A 17,495-nucleotide genomic window follows, 5' to 3' on the forward strand; every position below is an offset into this window, starting at 1 on the left:
AGCTGGCACAACTTTACATGTTATATCATGCCGGCTCATGGCAACTAAAAGCCATTGTTTCCACAAAGAAAAATGGCAGCTGGCATTTACACACTGACCCAGTCTAAGGGAATTCAGTTGCATTAACTCCCAATAATGTATGTCCCCAGTATATCAATAAGAGAGCAAAAGTACTGTAACAGCTGTAAGTTTGGTACCTTGGTATAAGGGGATTGCACTCTCCAGGGTCTAGAGGATTTATGTCACAATTGGCGTAGTCAAATGTTCCATTCCACAAATGTTTGGCCAGCTGGAATGCTACTTTTCTCTGTGCTAATGTGACTTCTTTCCCATGCCACACATATACTTCACTGCCGAAATCAAAAACCAGAACCTAGAAATAATTACAGTAGCAATTTAACTGCAGGGAAAATATGCTCAGTTATACCAAAAACTCTTTAGTATAACAATGGCCAGGTTGTGATCTAATTAACGTAGCGAAACAAATACTTACAAATGTCCTATGTGACAAAAGGAGCCGACAATGAAATAGCAGCCACAGCATAGCATTTGGGTTTGACTTAAGGGCCTGATTACTTGCATATTTGGTAAGCAAGTACAGTAACTCCTCACTCAATGTCCTCCCGCTTAACGTTGTTTCAAAGTTACGTCACTGCTCAATTAGGGAACATGCTCGTTTAAAGTTGTGCAATGCTCCCTTATAACATCTTTTGGCTGCCTGCTCTGTCCACTGCTTGTGAGAGTCTGTGGAAAAGCAGCGACTTTACAAGGGAGCATTGCACAAGTTCCTCTTGTCCGCCTCCTCCCCCCCACCAGTGCTTCTCCCACTGCCAAACAGTTGTTTGGCGGTGCTTAGGAGTTTCGGAGGGGGCGGGGGAGGAGCGGGGATGCGGTGTGCTCCAGAGAGGAGGTGGAGTGGGGGTGGGAAGAGGTGGGCCTGGATCATCCCCTGGCAAAGTCGGCGCCTGTTCTTCTCCGGGGAAGCTGCCGCTGTTGCTGCAAAGGTGCTTCCTAGCATCCTTGCCTGCAGCGGGCTCTGCCTGTGTGGGGTAAGCCTGGGGCACTTCCCAACCACAGTACAGTACAGTACTATACAGTATATAATGCCTTTTGTCTGCCCCAAAAATTTTTTCTTGGAACCTAACCCCCCGCATTTACATTAAATCTTATGGGAAAATTGGATTTATCATCGTTTCACTTAAAGTCGCATTTTTCAGGAACATAACTACAACGTTAAGTGAGGAGTTACTGTACTAGGAAAGCTACAGAGGAATTTGCTTATGAGGGAGTGAATTCACGGGAGAATTGAAAGTTCTTACTGATCACAAAGCAATATTGACTTGTTCTAAAAACCTACTTTCAATCCCTTCTGGTTGATTGATGTGGCTGCAGTGAGAATTTACTGAGGCTGGAAAAGAGTTTTGGGAAGGGGTGACAAAACACAGTTAGGACTGTCTGGTTTAGACTTGGATGGACTGGAATCAAAAGAACCCACCATGGACAAAAAGGGTTGGAAGTCTTTAAAAGTTGTCAGTGTTGAGAAAATACATTCTAATTTCTCTTTACTTTTGTGGTACCAAGGGCTCTGCAGATGGTCGGTCTCTGGCAATGAAGGGTTTAAAGTATCAGAAGTACAAAGGACCTGATTTTCAGTAAGTTTGCAGATATGTATTTGCAATTGTGTGCGTACAAACTTACTGAAAATCAGATCATCAGTATCTTCCAGAGGAAGTGTTAAGTGTTCCAGATTCAAACTCCTAAATGTAACTTACTGTACCTCTTTGGATTGTAGCAGAGTACATCTTGGCATTTTCCCCCAGTAGTCGTCATCAGGAATAAGTTTATCATCTACTAAACGATAGATGCAATTTGTTTCTATTATTGCAGCTTCATACATTTCATCTTCCTCGGGGTTTCCAGCAGCTTGAAGAGAAAAAAAAATCATAAATACTCAATGTTCTAATATTAAATTTCTCTACATTGGAATGGCCAATTCAGCTATTTTACTATGATAAAACATCAGGGGCTGAAATAGTGAAAATATAAAAACTCTTACACTGGTAACTTGTCTGGCCACTGAGGAGTTTCCAGAAGTCTTTGGCAGCATGAGTATGGGTATTTATCCCTTCTTCTATGGTCTGCACATAAGAAGCTCTACAGCCGAGTTCCCTCTTTGTCTGAATTAAAGTTGCAAGTTCTGATGCCTAAGAGATTAACATAATTAGCTGAATAGGATCGGTTAAGTCATTTGTGCCCGTTCAGTCGAGGGAAAGTGCAGGAGTGAGAAAGGGGACAGCACGCTTGGTAACAGTGGTAATGGTCATTACTTCTCTTTTATTAAACACCAAGAAGCTAGAGAAAAATGACAACCACACCAGTGCTTTTATTTGTAATTCCAATGAGAACTGATCCTAATGAATGCAGAAACAGAAAGGACATCCTGCAATTCAAACTATTTTTCTGTTTGAATACAAATCCCTTTCCTGAGGATTTCCTATTTTCTATTGTGGTTTTGCAACTTGCATGTCCCACATCAGCTTCCAATAAATGCAGAGGTTAGGGGAATAAGATATCTGCCTCCCACTGATTATCAATGATATGCTACTGTGCACATATTCCAGCACTGGATTATTCAGAGAATTGGCATCAAGAATGATTATGTGAAAGGAAGAACTGGCCTGCGAGATCTCATTTTAGTGGACTAACCTTAGCTTTTTCTATGACGTTTGCAAACTCTCCTACCCACAGGAAACAGTAATGTGGGGTTAACAACAGGAAACAGTCACCACTGTTCAGTGATGAAGCCCTTGGTTCAACTAATCTTGTCTGAACATGTCTTCTTCCTAAAATATAAAACCAGGATAATTATATTCCTAAAAATACTGCCATCAATCTTTGAAGACCTAATTATTGTGAATGAAGGAGAAACTTGATCCCATTGCACTAATAATCCATTCCCAAAAGTCTTTCATTAGAAGAATGAAGAAAGAACAGCACAGGGTTCATACTTGGGGGAAACAATTTGTTTTCTTCTATTAACTGATATTTCTATATTGCCATTTGTTCCTGCCTTGACAATTTTATACCCCACTGGAGAAAAGAAAAAGAATAATAATAAATGGCATAAAAAGCAGCCAAAATGCATAGCCTTTAGCATTTGTGAAACTACTTTATTGCCTTACTAGACAATAATAGAATCAATAACAAGTTTTAAAGATTCTGACTTGCCAAACAAGTAGTATTTAGCAGAGATTAGGCTCAGTAATAATGTGTTGCAAGAATAATTGAAATGGCATTATGGTATTCTTACTGCAAGTGGAAAGTGGGTAGTAACGGGTACCAGAATAGAGGCAAATATTACACAGATAAACCCCACAGGAACAGAAAAACAGAAATCCTGAAGTTTATCCTCTCCTCTTTCCTTACCAAAGCCGTGCCAGTCACCACCATGTTCATTTACGTGGCATGTTATATCCATGACTCATAACCTCCACTTGTTCTTGAATCTTTTAGGTTGTATACTTTCCAGGGCAGGGGCTTCTTTGTCAATATAGTGGGGCTCCAACTTCTACAGGAGCCTTTGGATGTTACCATAATGAATACGTATTGATAATATAAAACCTTCTTGCATACCTTTAATTTGCAATAGCATCAGTTTCTTGTATGGCACAGCACTGTTGTTGGAGTTTTGTTCAGTTAGATTGACACTTCGTAAACTGACGCTACTGAAGTTTTCTTTGCTTGCTAAGCCAGCAAGTGCTACTTCTGAGAAATTTGAGTTTGTAGACACTTACACACACAAAACAAAACAAAAAACCAAACAGGAGACACAAAAAGCAAAAAACAAAAACAAAAAAAACACATTATGTTTCGTTTCTATATTTTATTAGATTTTTTTCTTGCATGGCTCATTTTCAGCTTTTTTTGTTGTTGCCACTGAAAAAGACAACAAAAAACAGGTTGAATTTAAAGTTAACAGCTAGTCCAAAGACTCTGCTCGTCTTAATCATTAGGCAAGTTTCTAGATATCATCCCATAGTAAACTGTCAACGATCAGTTGACCAAACATATTTTACTTTCAGAAATTCCAACTTAAGAAATATCTTACTCAATATTTTGGGAAGTGCAGCGTACATTTGTGATGCAAATATAAATGATTAACGATGCTGAGAGAGAAGCCAAGACTAATTAGTTGCAATTCCCTTCAAATTTGTCTCAGCCATTGTGATACAACAGGCATTTACACACTCCAAAGTCTCAGAGTCAGCACACAAAGTCTCAGAGTCACACTCCAGAGTCAGCTTATTGTAAAATTCTAAAAGAATCTCAATTCTTCACAATTAACGCCTATTTCTCAACCAAAACAAATGATTTCAGAACTTTATAATTCAGATTAATGCTTCTCTTTACATTACATCACAATACTAGAGAGACAAGGTGGGTGAGCTAAGATCTTTCATTGGACCAACTTCTGTTGGAGAAAGAGACAAGCATCTGAGCTCCACAGAGCTCTTCTTCAGGTCTGGGAAAGGTACTCAGAGTGTCACAGCTAAATACAAGGTGGAACAGATTATTTAGTAGAACACTGCAAAGTACAATACCACACAGAATTTGTTTTCATCAATACAGGCAACATAAAGATTAGTTCTCTTCACTGCAGTGGCAAAAGGGAAACTCTTGACTGTAATGATGTTTTGCAAAATAAACTCTGAAGAAACATTGCACTACTGTGACTTGTTAATACTGTGGTTATCATGAGAACATAATGTCACTAATACACTTCACTGCAAGTTCCTGCCAGAATACAGTTACTTTGTAGGGAAGCTAATGGTTTGGAGTTAGGAGGTCAGTTCTGAATTCTTGAGGGATAATTATGGCCATGAGATTGAGGGAAATTCACAAGAACAAAAGTTGGTCTATTTCTGACAAACTAGACTTATTCTTCTGTTGGGAAAAGAGAGCAATTTGTCATCATACTAAAGATGCATTTTATCTCAGCTGCTAGTGGCATGTTCAGCCTTCTCCTCCCAACTTGACCCAATCTCTCAAAAACTCAGTGTTGCTCTCTCTTCACTGGTTGAATAGACTGGAAAAGTTGGTATCAGAGTACTGAAGTAGGTAACCCCACTTCTTTCTTGTTCCACTGGGGTTCAATATTTTACCGATGTTCAGCTTTCTAACTGAAAACCGAATGATGAATTCTCAGAGAGTGTTATGCGTAATATTTTTTTTAGCCCTTCACTACTAGAATGGCACATAAGAGACATCAAATTAGCTTACTTTTTTCTACTTTCATTCGCTTTGACTCCATGAAGGCAATATTTAATCTTTGTTCGGTGTATTCATGAAGAATATCCTCTCGTGCAGCCAGCAATTTCAGGGGATTCCTTGAAGCCTGAGCTCTGCGCATAGGTCTCACGGCACGTTTGTGCTCTGCTACAGAAGAAGTTAACCTAAGCAACAAATGAAAGTTTTATAATCTTCAGATGACATAATTGGTCTTAGTCAAAAGCCACTAATGATTGCAGACTTGCTCTGTACTGGGATGATATTTAAAGCTGAAGTCAGTTCACTGACGCATGCGTAAGGGTATCCAAGAAATCCAGAGAAGAATTGGATGTGGCCACTGTTAAGAGACATCTAAAAAAAAAAAATGTCTACAACTGAATATTTTGGCGAGCTCTGCATATCTGTGATTAAAGTTAGCCAACTCTGGGCAAAGATTTGGTTAAGTTGGAAGGTTTCTCTTGTTGGGTAAAGATGGAAGGGGAGCGGTAAAAAGGGGAGACCAACGGCCATTTGTAAGACATCATGGAAAAAATTATATTTATTCATTCAGAATAGTGAAAGAGAAGGAGCTCACTTTGGTGCATAAGGATCAAAGATGGCATCAAAGTCCTCATCAAGCTCCAAAGGCACTGTGGAAGTGGGGCAGTCCATGTGACGGTAAAATTTGGAAAAGGTTTCATCATCGTCCAGCTTCATCACCTCTTTCACCGATTTTCCTGTGACCGTTAGCACAGTTTCTTGCATCCCACCAACTGCAGATACAGATAAAAGGAAGTATCAGAGGGGTAGCCGTGTTAGGCTGGATCTGTAAAAAGCGACAGAGTCCTGTGGCACCTTACAGACTAACAGAAGTATTGGAGCATAAGCTTTCGTGGGTGAATACCCACTTTGTATTCACCCACGAAAGCTTATGCTCCAATACTTCTGTTAGTCTGTAAGGTGCCACAGGACTCTCTGTTGCTTTTTACAGATAAAAGAAAGATTCTCTTAAATACTATGCTGGGTTTCTGACCTTAAAGTTGTGTGTGGCAGTCTTTTGTTTTTCTGTTTTTTTTTTTTTTTTAAACCAAGAGATAAAATTTAAAAGCTAGCCTAAGATGAGATCGCTTGACACAACAGTGATACACGCAGGGCCTGTGGTGCTCAGTAGCATGAATTTTCTGCATTAAAGAATGAAGGCCAAATTCTGCCATCCTCATCTCAAGTAATGTATCAGGGTTACTTGTAGGCAAAGACACTACTCAGGGTTAATAACAGTGGCACAATCCAGATCTTATTTTAGTGCCTCACCACATTAAATGGCTCATTTTAACCTCCTCCAGTGAATAGTAAACACTTATTTATTTCTGACATGCCTGACACAATGCCAGATATGAAAATAAGGTCTTGGTCCCAAAACAAAGATGGGAAAACTTCAAATGTCTAGATGTGGGGACAACTTAGTTTATAACCAGACACACCAAGTTATAAAGTGAATTTATAAAAAGACAGTATAAAAAGATTTTTAAAAATCACTTTGGAGGAAGATGACCAATGCATTGGTTTGATATTAGTAAGATTAAAAGAATGAACCAGAATTTGAAGCCAGATTATCATAAGTAATGACAGGTTCTTATGCAAAGTCTGAAGTGGTGATACGACTTTATAATGTTATCTGGATAATCTGCTAGAAGCAGTTCTTAATTTGTGCCAGGTTTGCCAGGGCTGAGCCTTGGCACCTCTAAACTTGGCAAGTCAGAGCCTCAGCACCTCTGGGTTTGTTGTATCAGTTATGAATGTAAAAAAAACTGCTTGAGGCCTGGCATGTCTTTCATTACAAACGAAGCACTAACTAGAAGCAAAAATGTAATGGGAAAAGATGTGGGGTGTGTGTGTGGGGATGAGACAGTACAAAAAAAGAATGACCATTTTTAAAAAGGCTTTTTGTAGTCTACAAAACAAATAGCAGGCAGTGACTAACAAAATTTTGCAAAGACTGAATCACAAAAAAAGCATACAACCTTTGCTAGGGTCTTGGTGAAATGAGCAATACAAGTACACAAAGTTCTGCTACCAGGTACTGTAACTAAAATACATTAACTGTTTTGAAAAATCAGGTATGGAGTCTATTACATTCTCAAATTACTCTTACATACCTTTGTTATTCAGCCTTCCCAAGAATGTTTCCAGCTTGTCTAGCTTCATGTCTGATTCTAATTGCATATCAGGCCTGGCTTCTATTTCTATGCAAAATGAAAATATTAAAAATAGTTACAGTGTGATTAAAGCACGTAGAAAAGCCTCATCATAAGTTTCAGCTATTTTTGATTACCTACCTTCCAGAGGCTTTGAAATTGGAGTGGTAGACTTCAGCCTGTTACAGAAAGGGGATGCCACTGGAGTTATGGCAGTAGGTGATGCCAAGCCTGCAGAATAAGCAGAGTCTTTCAGATTGCCACATCCATTGTAAACTATGAGGCTTTATTCTTGCTAATGAATGCCTGTTAACGTAACCTAGTGTGGGAAATGGGTTTTCTATTAAAACAACCCTTTGTGCTTATTTTAAAATTTATATGGTTTGGATTGTATGTACCATTGTGCATATCACTCAGACAATGTTTTTGTGCAAAATAAATGATTTGCTGGGAATCTGCTGAGCTCTTGTTTAGAACATAATCTATGGAAATAATCTTCACACATCTACTAAGCAAGGTAGCAAAAAGAAAGGCTTGAAATGTCAAGACAATTCCCTTCCCCATTCCCACCAGCAGCCAAAGTCCATGGGGCTCTGTGGCTTGCATATGCAGGTTCAGAGACAGGAGTTACAGGGGAAGCAAAGCAGTAGATTCAGATTTAGAGGCTGCATCCTGTATATTTAATACCTTTTTAAAATGTAATGTCTGTTTTTCCATGTAGTAACTGTCTGTTAATTACTGAGGAGCTCAGGTTTAAGTCTTGTTTTGGAAACTTTACTGTTTTCCTCAGATAAAAATTGAAGCTGCATCAGTTTAACAACTCCTTTCATTATCTTTGTATGAAAGACACATCACCCTGGAGCAAGCCCTAGCATGCAGTAATTACCAAAACACTGAAGTGAATATAGAACACAATTGGGCAGCTTATTAACGAAGACACATTTTGCTACTAATTAAGAGGCCTGAGCTTGGGGCAGATTTTAAAGTAGCCGGTAAAGCCTTTGGCCAATGGAGTATAGGTGAGAGACTGCCTGGACTGATCACACAACTCCCCCTGCTGCTGGATGAACAAATCAGTGCAGAGAGCAGCTCCCGGGGGTGATAAACGTTCATGTGCCAATTTGGAGACACAAGACTCTTCAACCACAAAGTGATTAAGACTGAAGGAAAAAAACAGTCATTTGATTTTGTATGTTTTGTTGCGTTTTTACCTTGCCATTTAATTTAAATCTGATTTTTGATAATTCCTTCATCTAGGCAATACATAAATGGTGCATATATGTAAACAAAATCCAGCCCAGACTACTTCTAACTAGTACAAATGTCAATGGCTCTCTAGCTTCCTCTACAACACTAACATCCACAGTAACTGAGCAGTTCCACCCCCCCATTTTTTTTCTTCTCTCTCTCTCTCTCTCTCTCTTATTTATTTATTTATTTATTTATTTTAAGAGCAACCGCTAGCCTCAAGCACTTTGGGATGTTTGGCTCACATTCTCAGCCTTCAATCTGTGGCCCACTGAGCATCTGCTGAAGGCCCACAGAGAGATGGTAGTTCACATGGCACTGGCTCCCTGATTACCAGCAGCTAGAAATACATTATTTTCCTAATGTTACCTCTCCATTAAACACCTAATGCAGTTCCCACAAGGATGTTACACAATCACAGATGGTAGGGTGTGTGGAGAAGGTCTGGGAGATCACAAATAGGACAAGGAAATGGCCAATGAGAAGGGCTGGGTGAAATTTTTCAGATGAATAGTTTATTTGGCAAAAAAATGCAGTTTTGGTTGAGCTAAAACAATTTACAAATTTGCTGAATAGTTTCAGCCAAAAAAATTTTTTTTGGGGTGGGAAGTATCTTAGGCACCCTTCATAAAACAGGGGGATGTGGTGGTACGTCCTTTATAACAGCTGGAGAATGGCGGCTGCTGGCTGGGTGCCCAGCTCCTGGGAGCAGCGCAGCTGCCAGCAGCAGCAGTGCAGAAGTAGGGGTGGCAATACCATATCATGCCACCCTTGCTTCTGTGCTGCTGCTGGTGGCGGTGCCACCTTCGGAGCTGGGCAGCCGGCCAGCAGCTGCTGCTCTCCAGCTGCCCGGCTCTGAAGGAACAGCTGAGAGCGGCAGTTGCTGGCCTGCTGCTTAGCTCTGAAGGCTGCACTGCTGCTGGTGGCTGCCGGACGCTCAGCTGTGAAGGTAGCTCAGAGGTAGGGGTGGGAATGCTGTGACCCTTCTTACACTGGACTTGTGATCCCCTTTTGGGTTAGATTCCACAGTTTGAGAAACACTGAGTACTTTTACCCTATAGTATACAAATATGCAAGAGACCAGATTTCACACTTTGTGATGTGATTTTCACAGCTGCAAATTTGGTAGACACTTACCTATAACACATCTCCGGGACCTGACTTTTCCTTTCTGCCCCAGCTCACTAAAGTCTTGTTCAGGCCCTAATTCCCTCCCCTCTTGAGGCTTGCAACCTTCTCTCTGGCCTTGATGTTTACAACTTTCCCCCTTAAATACATACAGAATGCTGCTACTAAAATAATTTTCCTGGTTTGTCAAGTATACTGCGGGTATAACTAAGGCTATCAGTTGGTCACGGATTCTGTGATTATACGCGACCTTCACGACTTCAGTCCTGCTAGAAGTTCTGGGTATGGTGCAGGAACGACTTGGTGAAATATTACAGCCTGTGTGATGCAAAAGGTCAGACTAGATGATCATAATAATGGTCCCTTCTGGCTTATGAAATTAGCACTTTTTAAGATGAAGGACAGAACTTTGAGTTTGACCCTACAAATTGTTGTCATTACCATAACTGAAACAGAAATATGAAAATATTAGCAATCTTATTCTGGCCTTCTAGCAACTCTTCAGTGTGACAGTTTGTCTTTGCCATTGTGTGTTGAACATAATCCGTCATGTCATTAAAGCACTAATTCTACGAATCAAGGAATTATCATTTTCAATCTTAGACCATAGTGGAAAGAAGGAATATCATTTCATCTCCTGGTTCAAATGAATCTAAAGATTTCTGGAAGTTTGAAATAATCCCATGTAATTCAGTTACTTTTAAAATTAACATACTCTAAAGGAAACATGAGTTGTCTATTCAAGGAATCTACTGTGCATTTTATTTTTTAAACATACCATCATGCAGTATTTTACGTTTGGATCTAAAGTCTCTGGTGCAGGACTGGACAATCACGTCCAAAGCTAAAGACGTTTCAAGAGGTACGTCCTTCACTACCCGCCGTATCGGCGGGTAGCAATCGATTTCTCGGGGATCGATATATCGCGTCTCATCTAGACGCGATATATCGATCCCCGAACGCACTCCTGTCGACTCCGTAACTCCACCAACCCGAACAGCGGTAGCGGAGTCGACATGGAGAGCCTCGGACATCGATCCCGCGCCGTGAGGACGGTAGGTAATTTGATATAAGATACTTCGACTTCAGCTACGTTATTCACATAGCTGAAGTTGCGTATCTTATATCGATTTTCCCCCGTAGTGTAGACCTGCCCAAGGTTGCACCCCTGCTACCCCAACATCAACAGGTGGGACCTTCCAACCCTGCATTATGAGTGTACTCCATAGTTTTACTGTCAGTTACATTTTTGGCATAGAGATGAAGAGCTTCCTCTGGCTGCTCCAGTGAGCAAAAAAACCAATAATGTTTAGCCCAGGTGTTAGGGCACTCACCGGGGACGTACTACACCTTGGTTCAATTCCCTGCTCTGTCTGAGGTCTCCCACCTCCCAGATGAGAACCCTAACCTCCAGTCTAAGGGTCACTCATGTTCTCTGGCTCAGTGACTATTCAAGTCTTTCATACCAAACAGAACTGCTTCAACAAGAGAGATTGAGAGTGACACCAACACAGGCTGGCTGGCCCTTAATGGTCCAGCCTGTGACAGATCAGGCTGACTGGAGAACAGGTGGCTCAACCTATTGATTGGACCCAGCAGGGGATTCTCATAAAGAGCTGGGTGAGTCCAGTTGGAGGGGGGATAACCAGAGGAGAGGAGAGGGAAGCACCTATTTTCTGGCAAACAGCCTGAAAGGAGGCTGGGAAGCAGAGAGGGGAAAAGAGCATACAGGCTACCCCCAGGGTGAGCTGGAACCCCGAAGAGTGAAAGCCTGCTTGAACCCCTGAAAAAAGGGAAGAGAGTGCTAGCCTCTGGGGGCACAGGAACATGGGACTAGGTGTAGGGACAAGTTACAGTGGTCAAGGAAGAGGTGGCCTGCTGAGCCCAAGTGGGCTGAATATTCCATCGTTTTGAGTATTTCTGCTAGACTTCGATAAAGGGATAAAAAACCTGCGGCTGGTCCAGGTCAGCTGACTCCGGCTGCGGGACTAAAAATTGCTGTGTAGACGTTCAGGCTTGGACTGGAGCCCAAGCTCTGGGATCCTTTTATCCTCGCAGGGTCCCATAGTTCGGGGTCCAGCCCAAGCCTGAACATCTACACAACAATTTTTACTCCCACACCTGAAGCCCACTGACCCAGACTAGCCACAGCTGTGCGTTGGGGCTTTTAATCCCTGTGTAGACATACAGCTGACACAGGCTTGGGTTGCAGGACTAGAATTGCTGTGTAGATGCGCAGGCCTGGGCTGGATCCCTGTGGGGCCCTGGAAGGGGCAGCACTCTATGAAGTAGAATCATAGAATATCAGGGTTGGAAGGGACCTCAGGAGGTCATCTAGTCCAACCCCCTGCTCAAAGCAGGACCAATTCCCAATTAAATCATCCCAGCCAGGGCTTTGTCAAGCCTGACCTTAAAAACCTCTAAGGAAGGAGATCCCACCATCTCCCTAGGTAACCTATTCCAGTGTTTCACATCCTCCTAGTGAAAAAGTTTTTCCTAATATCCAACCTAAACCTCCCCCACTGCAACTTGAGACCATCACTCCTTGTTCTGTCATCTGCTACCACTGAGAACCATCTAGAACTATCCTCTTTGGAACCCCCTTTCAGGTAGTTGAAAGCAGCTATCAAATCCCTCCTCATTCTTCTCTTCTGCAGACTAAACAATCCCAGTTCCCTCAGCCTCTCCTCATAAGTCATGTGCTCCAGCCCCCTAAATCATTTTTGTTGCCCTCCGCTGGACTCTCTCCAATTTTAGTTTGGCCAGAGGGCCAGGAGACTTCTACAGCTTGAGTAGGCTGAAGGACAGTAGGGGAAAAGAGACCCCAATTATTTGTTCTGTGCAGAAAATCTGCTGTAAATCCTTCAGCTCATTATGCTATCCCAAGGATACCAGCATAACAGTAAAGTTACTGGTGAATTCTGTTTCATAGCCTAAATGCAACTCATTAAAAAAAAATCAGTAGATGTACATTTGCTAAATATTTTGAGAGATTCTTGCAATAAGAAGTAAGCTACAGGTCAATAGCTAACTCTCTCAGTTCTTAATGAGACAGAGCACTTCGATTGTCAAATGAGAGTTATGTAATAAAGGGAAATCCAATTGTGCCCTCTGGGTAGGACTGGGGACAAAAACTGAACATTAGTATGAGTATGCAAACAATTTACTATTGAGCTTCATAATAACTGGATGCAACTGCAAACAATGCAGGACAAAATGACCAACAGAAGCACTCACTGGAAGTTACAACAAACAGCACAATGACATTTAGCTGAAGATAAACAGCCCTCTCTTGCTAAACACGAATACCATTTCTGTTCAAGATTAGCCCTTCATTTTGACCAGGTAGAGAAGCAGTGGCTTATTTATATGTGGATGATTTCTTTACAGACCTTTTTTTACCATTCGTCCAGCTACAGTGAATTGGCTAGAGTCATTGGCTGCTCCTTTACCCTTTGTCTTCCAGGCTTCTTCCCGAACAGTAATCAGGTGTTTTCTTTCTTCAATAGTCATTTGACTCTCACGGCTATCTGCCACTTTCTGCTTTTTTGAGAAATGAAGAAATAGAGTTTAACTGCTATAAACTCTGCAATACATAACAACGAATAGGAGAAACATTTCAACCACTATCCTTTAAATCGAGAGAAAAGCGATACATGTTACAAAGGGACATCCATAGATGCAACAGCCCAGGGACCCTGCACCTTAAAAAGCTTTATTGTTTTGCTACCCTATTAGAGTAGTAAGATGAAATTTCAGTCAATGGCATATCTTGGTTCAGAAAATTGACATCATTCACTCACTGCAAGACAATTAGCCTAGCTTTAATAAAAATAAACACATTGATTAATAATGTTAAAACTTCAAGTGGTTTAAATTTTCTACATTATTGTACTGCGGAAATATTTCCTGGTAATCTGTTTGACTGATTTCTGTGAGAAGCTTCCAAATGTGAATTCTTAAGTAGCACAGTGGATTATAAATAGAATTTTTAACCTCCGAGTTTAATGATTTTTAATTCAGTCTCTAGGTGTACATTCCCCAAGCCGGCTTAGCAGCCTCGTTGCTAGAGGCTGATCACTTTGGGATCTGCGCCAGCTTGTTCTTTTGGAATAATTTTATTCTGTGATCATTCAAATGCCTTTTGTCTCACCCGCATGGAGCTTTTGCCAGTTTGCTTTGAGAGAGACATTCAGTAGCTTCAGTGATTAGAAACAGCTATGAGCAGGAACTATTTCAGTGCCCTTCATCCATACAGGAAACTGGGGAAGGTGGTACATGAAGTAGGAAAAAAAGCCACCATAAATTTCTACCTCCTTTCAGCTGAGTCAGGTCAGAGAATCAGCAGTTAAAAAAGAGCCTGACACATGATTTTTGAATGCTTGAGTTGACAGTACTAAATGAATTAAACACAGTTCAATACTTTTAAGGGACCATTAGCGTGACTATAGAGGCAGGTAGGCAAGGAAGGAATTTAATGTAACTAAGAATTTATCTGAAAAGATAAAGAATCATCCACCAGTAGCAAGAGGAATTACAGAATAAGAAGCGGCTAACACAAGGATTGGAAGCTCCCTCTCTTTCCCCAGCTGTTTGTGCCTCTTCCATAGACCTCTGCACAATTATGTTTGTTTGGAGTTCAATAGAAATGTTAACCAGCTGGGCAGCCAGACATTTTGACATCAAGATATATGACAACTTAGATAAAATATTCAGAGTGTGGTCCAATCTTTTCAGTGCTGTGGGCCAGCTGCTAGTTTTGGGGCACCTTGGTGGGTCACATGCAAAAATATTATTCCAGATTTTAGAATCAGATTTTTATTAAGGTCATGATTTATTTTAGCCTTAGAAAAACATTAAAATAAAATGAATCTATCAGAGACTAGCACATCTCAGTGAGAACACTGAGGATTTTTTTCCCCTTGCACTACAGTTCCAATGTCAGTATCAATATTCTTAGTGGTAAGCCAGAGGCAGCAGCAAGGGTGTCACTCTCCAACATCTTGCGATGTTTTGACTTCACATGTTATTTCATGACAGAATGTGCTTTTGCAAATGTATGTGCTTCCCAATATTGAGCACAGCTTCAGCACAAGAAGCCTTTGAACTAAAGGACAAGTTTCGAGAAGTTTTCACATACTCCACTCCTCTTTGAAAGAAACCAAGCATAAATCTGCCATTCACACAACTGTAGCTAAAAATCTTGTGGTGGCTGCTCAACTGGTACCTCCACTGGATTGTTGAACAGTTGAATGCTGGATCTCAGACTCTCAAAATCTGCAAACCTGGTGCTGAACTCTGCTGAGATAGCCAATATAATTGTCAAGAAGCTGCGAAAACCAGCAACAGTTTCAGCTGAGAGATCCTTGCATGATGGATAATGGGTGATGTCACTCTTCTGAAGAGTTCAAGCTTTCTGTGGCCACATGGCGCCTAAAAGTGTAGAAATATTCTGATCTCCACCTTGCTGATGGAGACTGAGTGAATTGAGATGAGCTGGTTACGTCTGTTAGGAAGGCCAGCGAGCACAGAAATGCTCAGTCTTCCAACTGCTCTTGACACTGGGCAGCGTTGCTTACATCATCTTCTTTCAGAACAGCAAGAATCTCCTTTCTGAATGAAAAAAAAAATATGTTGCAGGTAGTTCCCCCCTCTCAACCACTGAACTTGTGACTGGAGAGGCAAATCCCACATTCTGCATTCAATTCCTCAAGGAAGTGGATGCATTTTTTGTGCCTCTGTGCTCCGTTTCCTCCACAGATGATGTTGACTGTTTGTATTACACTGGTCATCACACCATTAATTTTAACAGATTTCCCACAAACTGCCTCCATTTCCAATTCCATTTTCTCTCAGCAAACCTACAGATCCGCTTTTACTGCCAGTTGTGGCTTATGCACTATCTGTGACAACGCAGCAGCACTGTTGGAAGCCACCATATTTTCTCATAGCAGAAACAAGTAAATATCTGTCCCCTTTGTACTGCATTTGTTTGGAACTAGCTCCAGTAACTATTAATGCATGAAGAAATCCTCATCAATGCTTCAGATGAAAAGCAGTAACTGTCTGATATCACCAACGTCAGTAATCTTGTCTAGAGCTAATCTAATGAAAAGCACTTACAATTTTCACCAACTGTCATCAATTTTGAGGACACAGGATCATTCACGTCATTTACTCTCCTAGCTACAGTTTGCTGAGGCGATGACACACTCAAAATTCTTTGCCATTTTTTCCATTCCCAATGGATGAGCCAGTTTGATAGCATACATTTTTACCACCTCACCATCCTTAAAAGGCTTTTTAGATTTCACTAACTCAGGGCACACCTCCTAAGAGGCAGCCAGACTTGAAGTTAGTACAGCTGCAGGTTTCATCAGTACGTTTCTCTGCTTTTGAAGTTTGCTTTTCAAGACCTTAACTAGAGCGGCAAGTGACTCTCCAGGGTACTTCTCGCATTTTGCCTTGTGAAGTATGTTGTAACGTCAACTGCTTTGTACTCCTTCAACACAGCTATCACTTTCAAGTGCACAAGACATTGTGGTTATCCATTACATTCATCGAACAAGTAGTCTTCTTCCCATTTACCTTGAAATGCTCTGTTTTCTGCATTCACTTTTCTTTTATTGCTAGCAGGCATTACAGTTACTTGCACTTGAGAGAAAACGGTCAGTCCTCACTATCTGAGACTGAGTGCTACAGGAGAGTGGGCTCTAGGTGTGGGTATCGTGGGAAGGGCCAGTTACGGCTACCTTTACTCTCCTGCTGCTGCAGCTCACCAGCTACCTTCCTTCACCCTCTGCTACTACACTGTGCTGGAAGAAGACCGGCTCTACAACATTGCATCCCATGCATGGCATGGCCTATCCCGTATATTGCTTGTGAAGTCACACTTCATGGAGGATGCCATCTTGTCTCCACATGTTGATTGTGCTGCAGATAGGGTGACCAGATCACCCAGGTCAAATATCGGGACGGGGGGGTGGGGCAGAGGGGGAAAAAATGGCAGCAGAACAAAAAAAAATCCCCCACCCCCGATTCCTCCCCCCTCTGAAAGCGCTGGAGGGAGGCCCGGGAGACTCAGGAGAGTGCGGGGCCGGGGTGAGTGTGAGTCTGGCCTGGCCCCAAGCAGGCAGGACTCGGGCACGGTACCTGGAGGGAGAGTAGGGGGTGGCCTGCGGGGCCAGGCGGCGGCTGTTCTCCCCACCTGGGCAGCGGGACTCGGTAGCAGCCGCTGCTGCAGCTCCCACTGCCACGGGGGAGGAAGTGGCCGCTGGCCAAGCTCGGCAGCTGCGGCTCTGGCGCCCACGAACCCCGAGCCCGGGCCTGCTGCGGGGACCCAGCGCGCACCCAGCCCCTGGCCAGTCACGTCTGGTCTGGCTGCCCAGCTGGTGCAATCCCGCGGGCGGCCCCAGAGTGGGGGTAGCAGGCCCCAGCCCTCCAATCCCGTTCAGGTCCCGCAGGGGAACGAACGGGCCTGGGCTGCCGATGCCTCCGCCGCAGGATTGCACCAGCTGGGCAGCCAGCCCAGATGCGACTGGCCAGGGGCTGGGCGCAGCGTGCGCGCTGCTGGGTCCCTGCAGCAAGCCTGGGCTCGGGGGGTTCCGGCCTGGGCGCCAAAGCCGCAGCCGCCAAGCGCCACGTGCTTAGCCACTT

General features: G+C 42.5%; 1 protein-coding gene across 5 annotated transcripts in view; it reads right to left on the reverse strand.

Moving 5' to 3' along the window:
- Window positions 1-17,495, reverse strand: part of SVIL (supervillin) — a 223,454-nt gene that overhangs the window by 19,352 nt on the left and 186,607 nt on the right. For 4 of the 5 annotated variants that reach the window (XM_039522304.1, XM_039522305.1, XM_039522303.1 and 1 more), the window contains 10 exons: window positions 13,232-13,382; window positions 7,605-7,694; window positions 7,425-7,511; window positions 5,864-6,041; window positions 5,281-5,453; window positions 3,634-3,789; window positions 2,707-2,843; window positions 2,057-2,204; window positions 1,778-1,923; window positions 198-373 (listed from right to left, as the gene is read on the reverse strand). In XM_039522304.1, coding sequence (XP_039378238.1) covers window positions 198-373; window positions 1,778-1,923; window positions 2,057-2,204; window positions 2,707-2,843; window positions 3,634-3,789; window positions 5,281-5,453; window positions 5,864-6,041; window positions 7,425-7,511; window positions 7,605-7,694; window positions 13,232-13,382 — 1,442 coding nt within the window. The remainder of the gene's footprint in view (window positions 1-197; window positions 374-1,777; window positions 1,924-2,056; window positions 2,205-2,706; window positions 2,844-3,633; window positions 3,790-5,280; window positions 5,454-5,863; window positions 6,042-7,424; window positions 7,512-7,604; window positions 7,695-13,231; window positions 13,383-17,495) is intronic. The other variant, XM_039522306.1, reaches the window with a different exon arrangement.

Source organism: Mauremys reevesii, linkage group 2 (assembly GCF_016161935.1).
Source record: "Mauremys reevesii isolate NIE-2019 linkage group 2, ASM1616193v1, whole genome shotgun sequence".
Lineage (NCBI taxonomy): Eukaryota > Metazoa > Chordata > Testudines > Geoemydidae > Mauremys > Mauremys reevesii.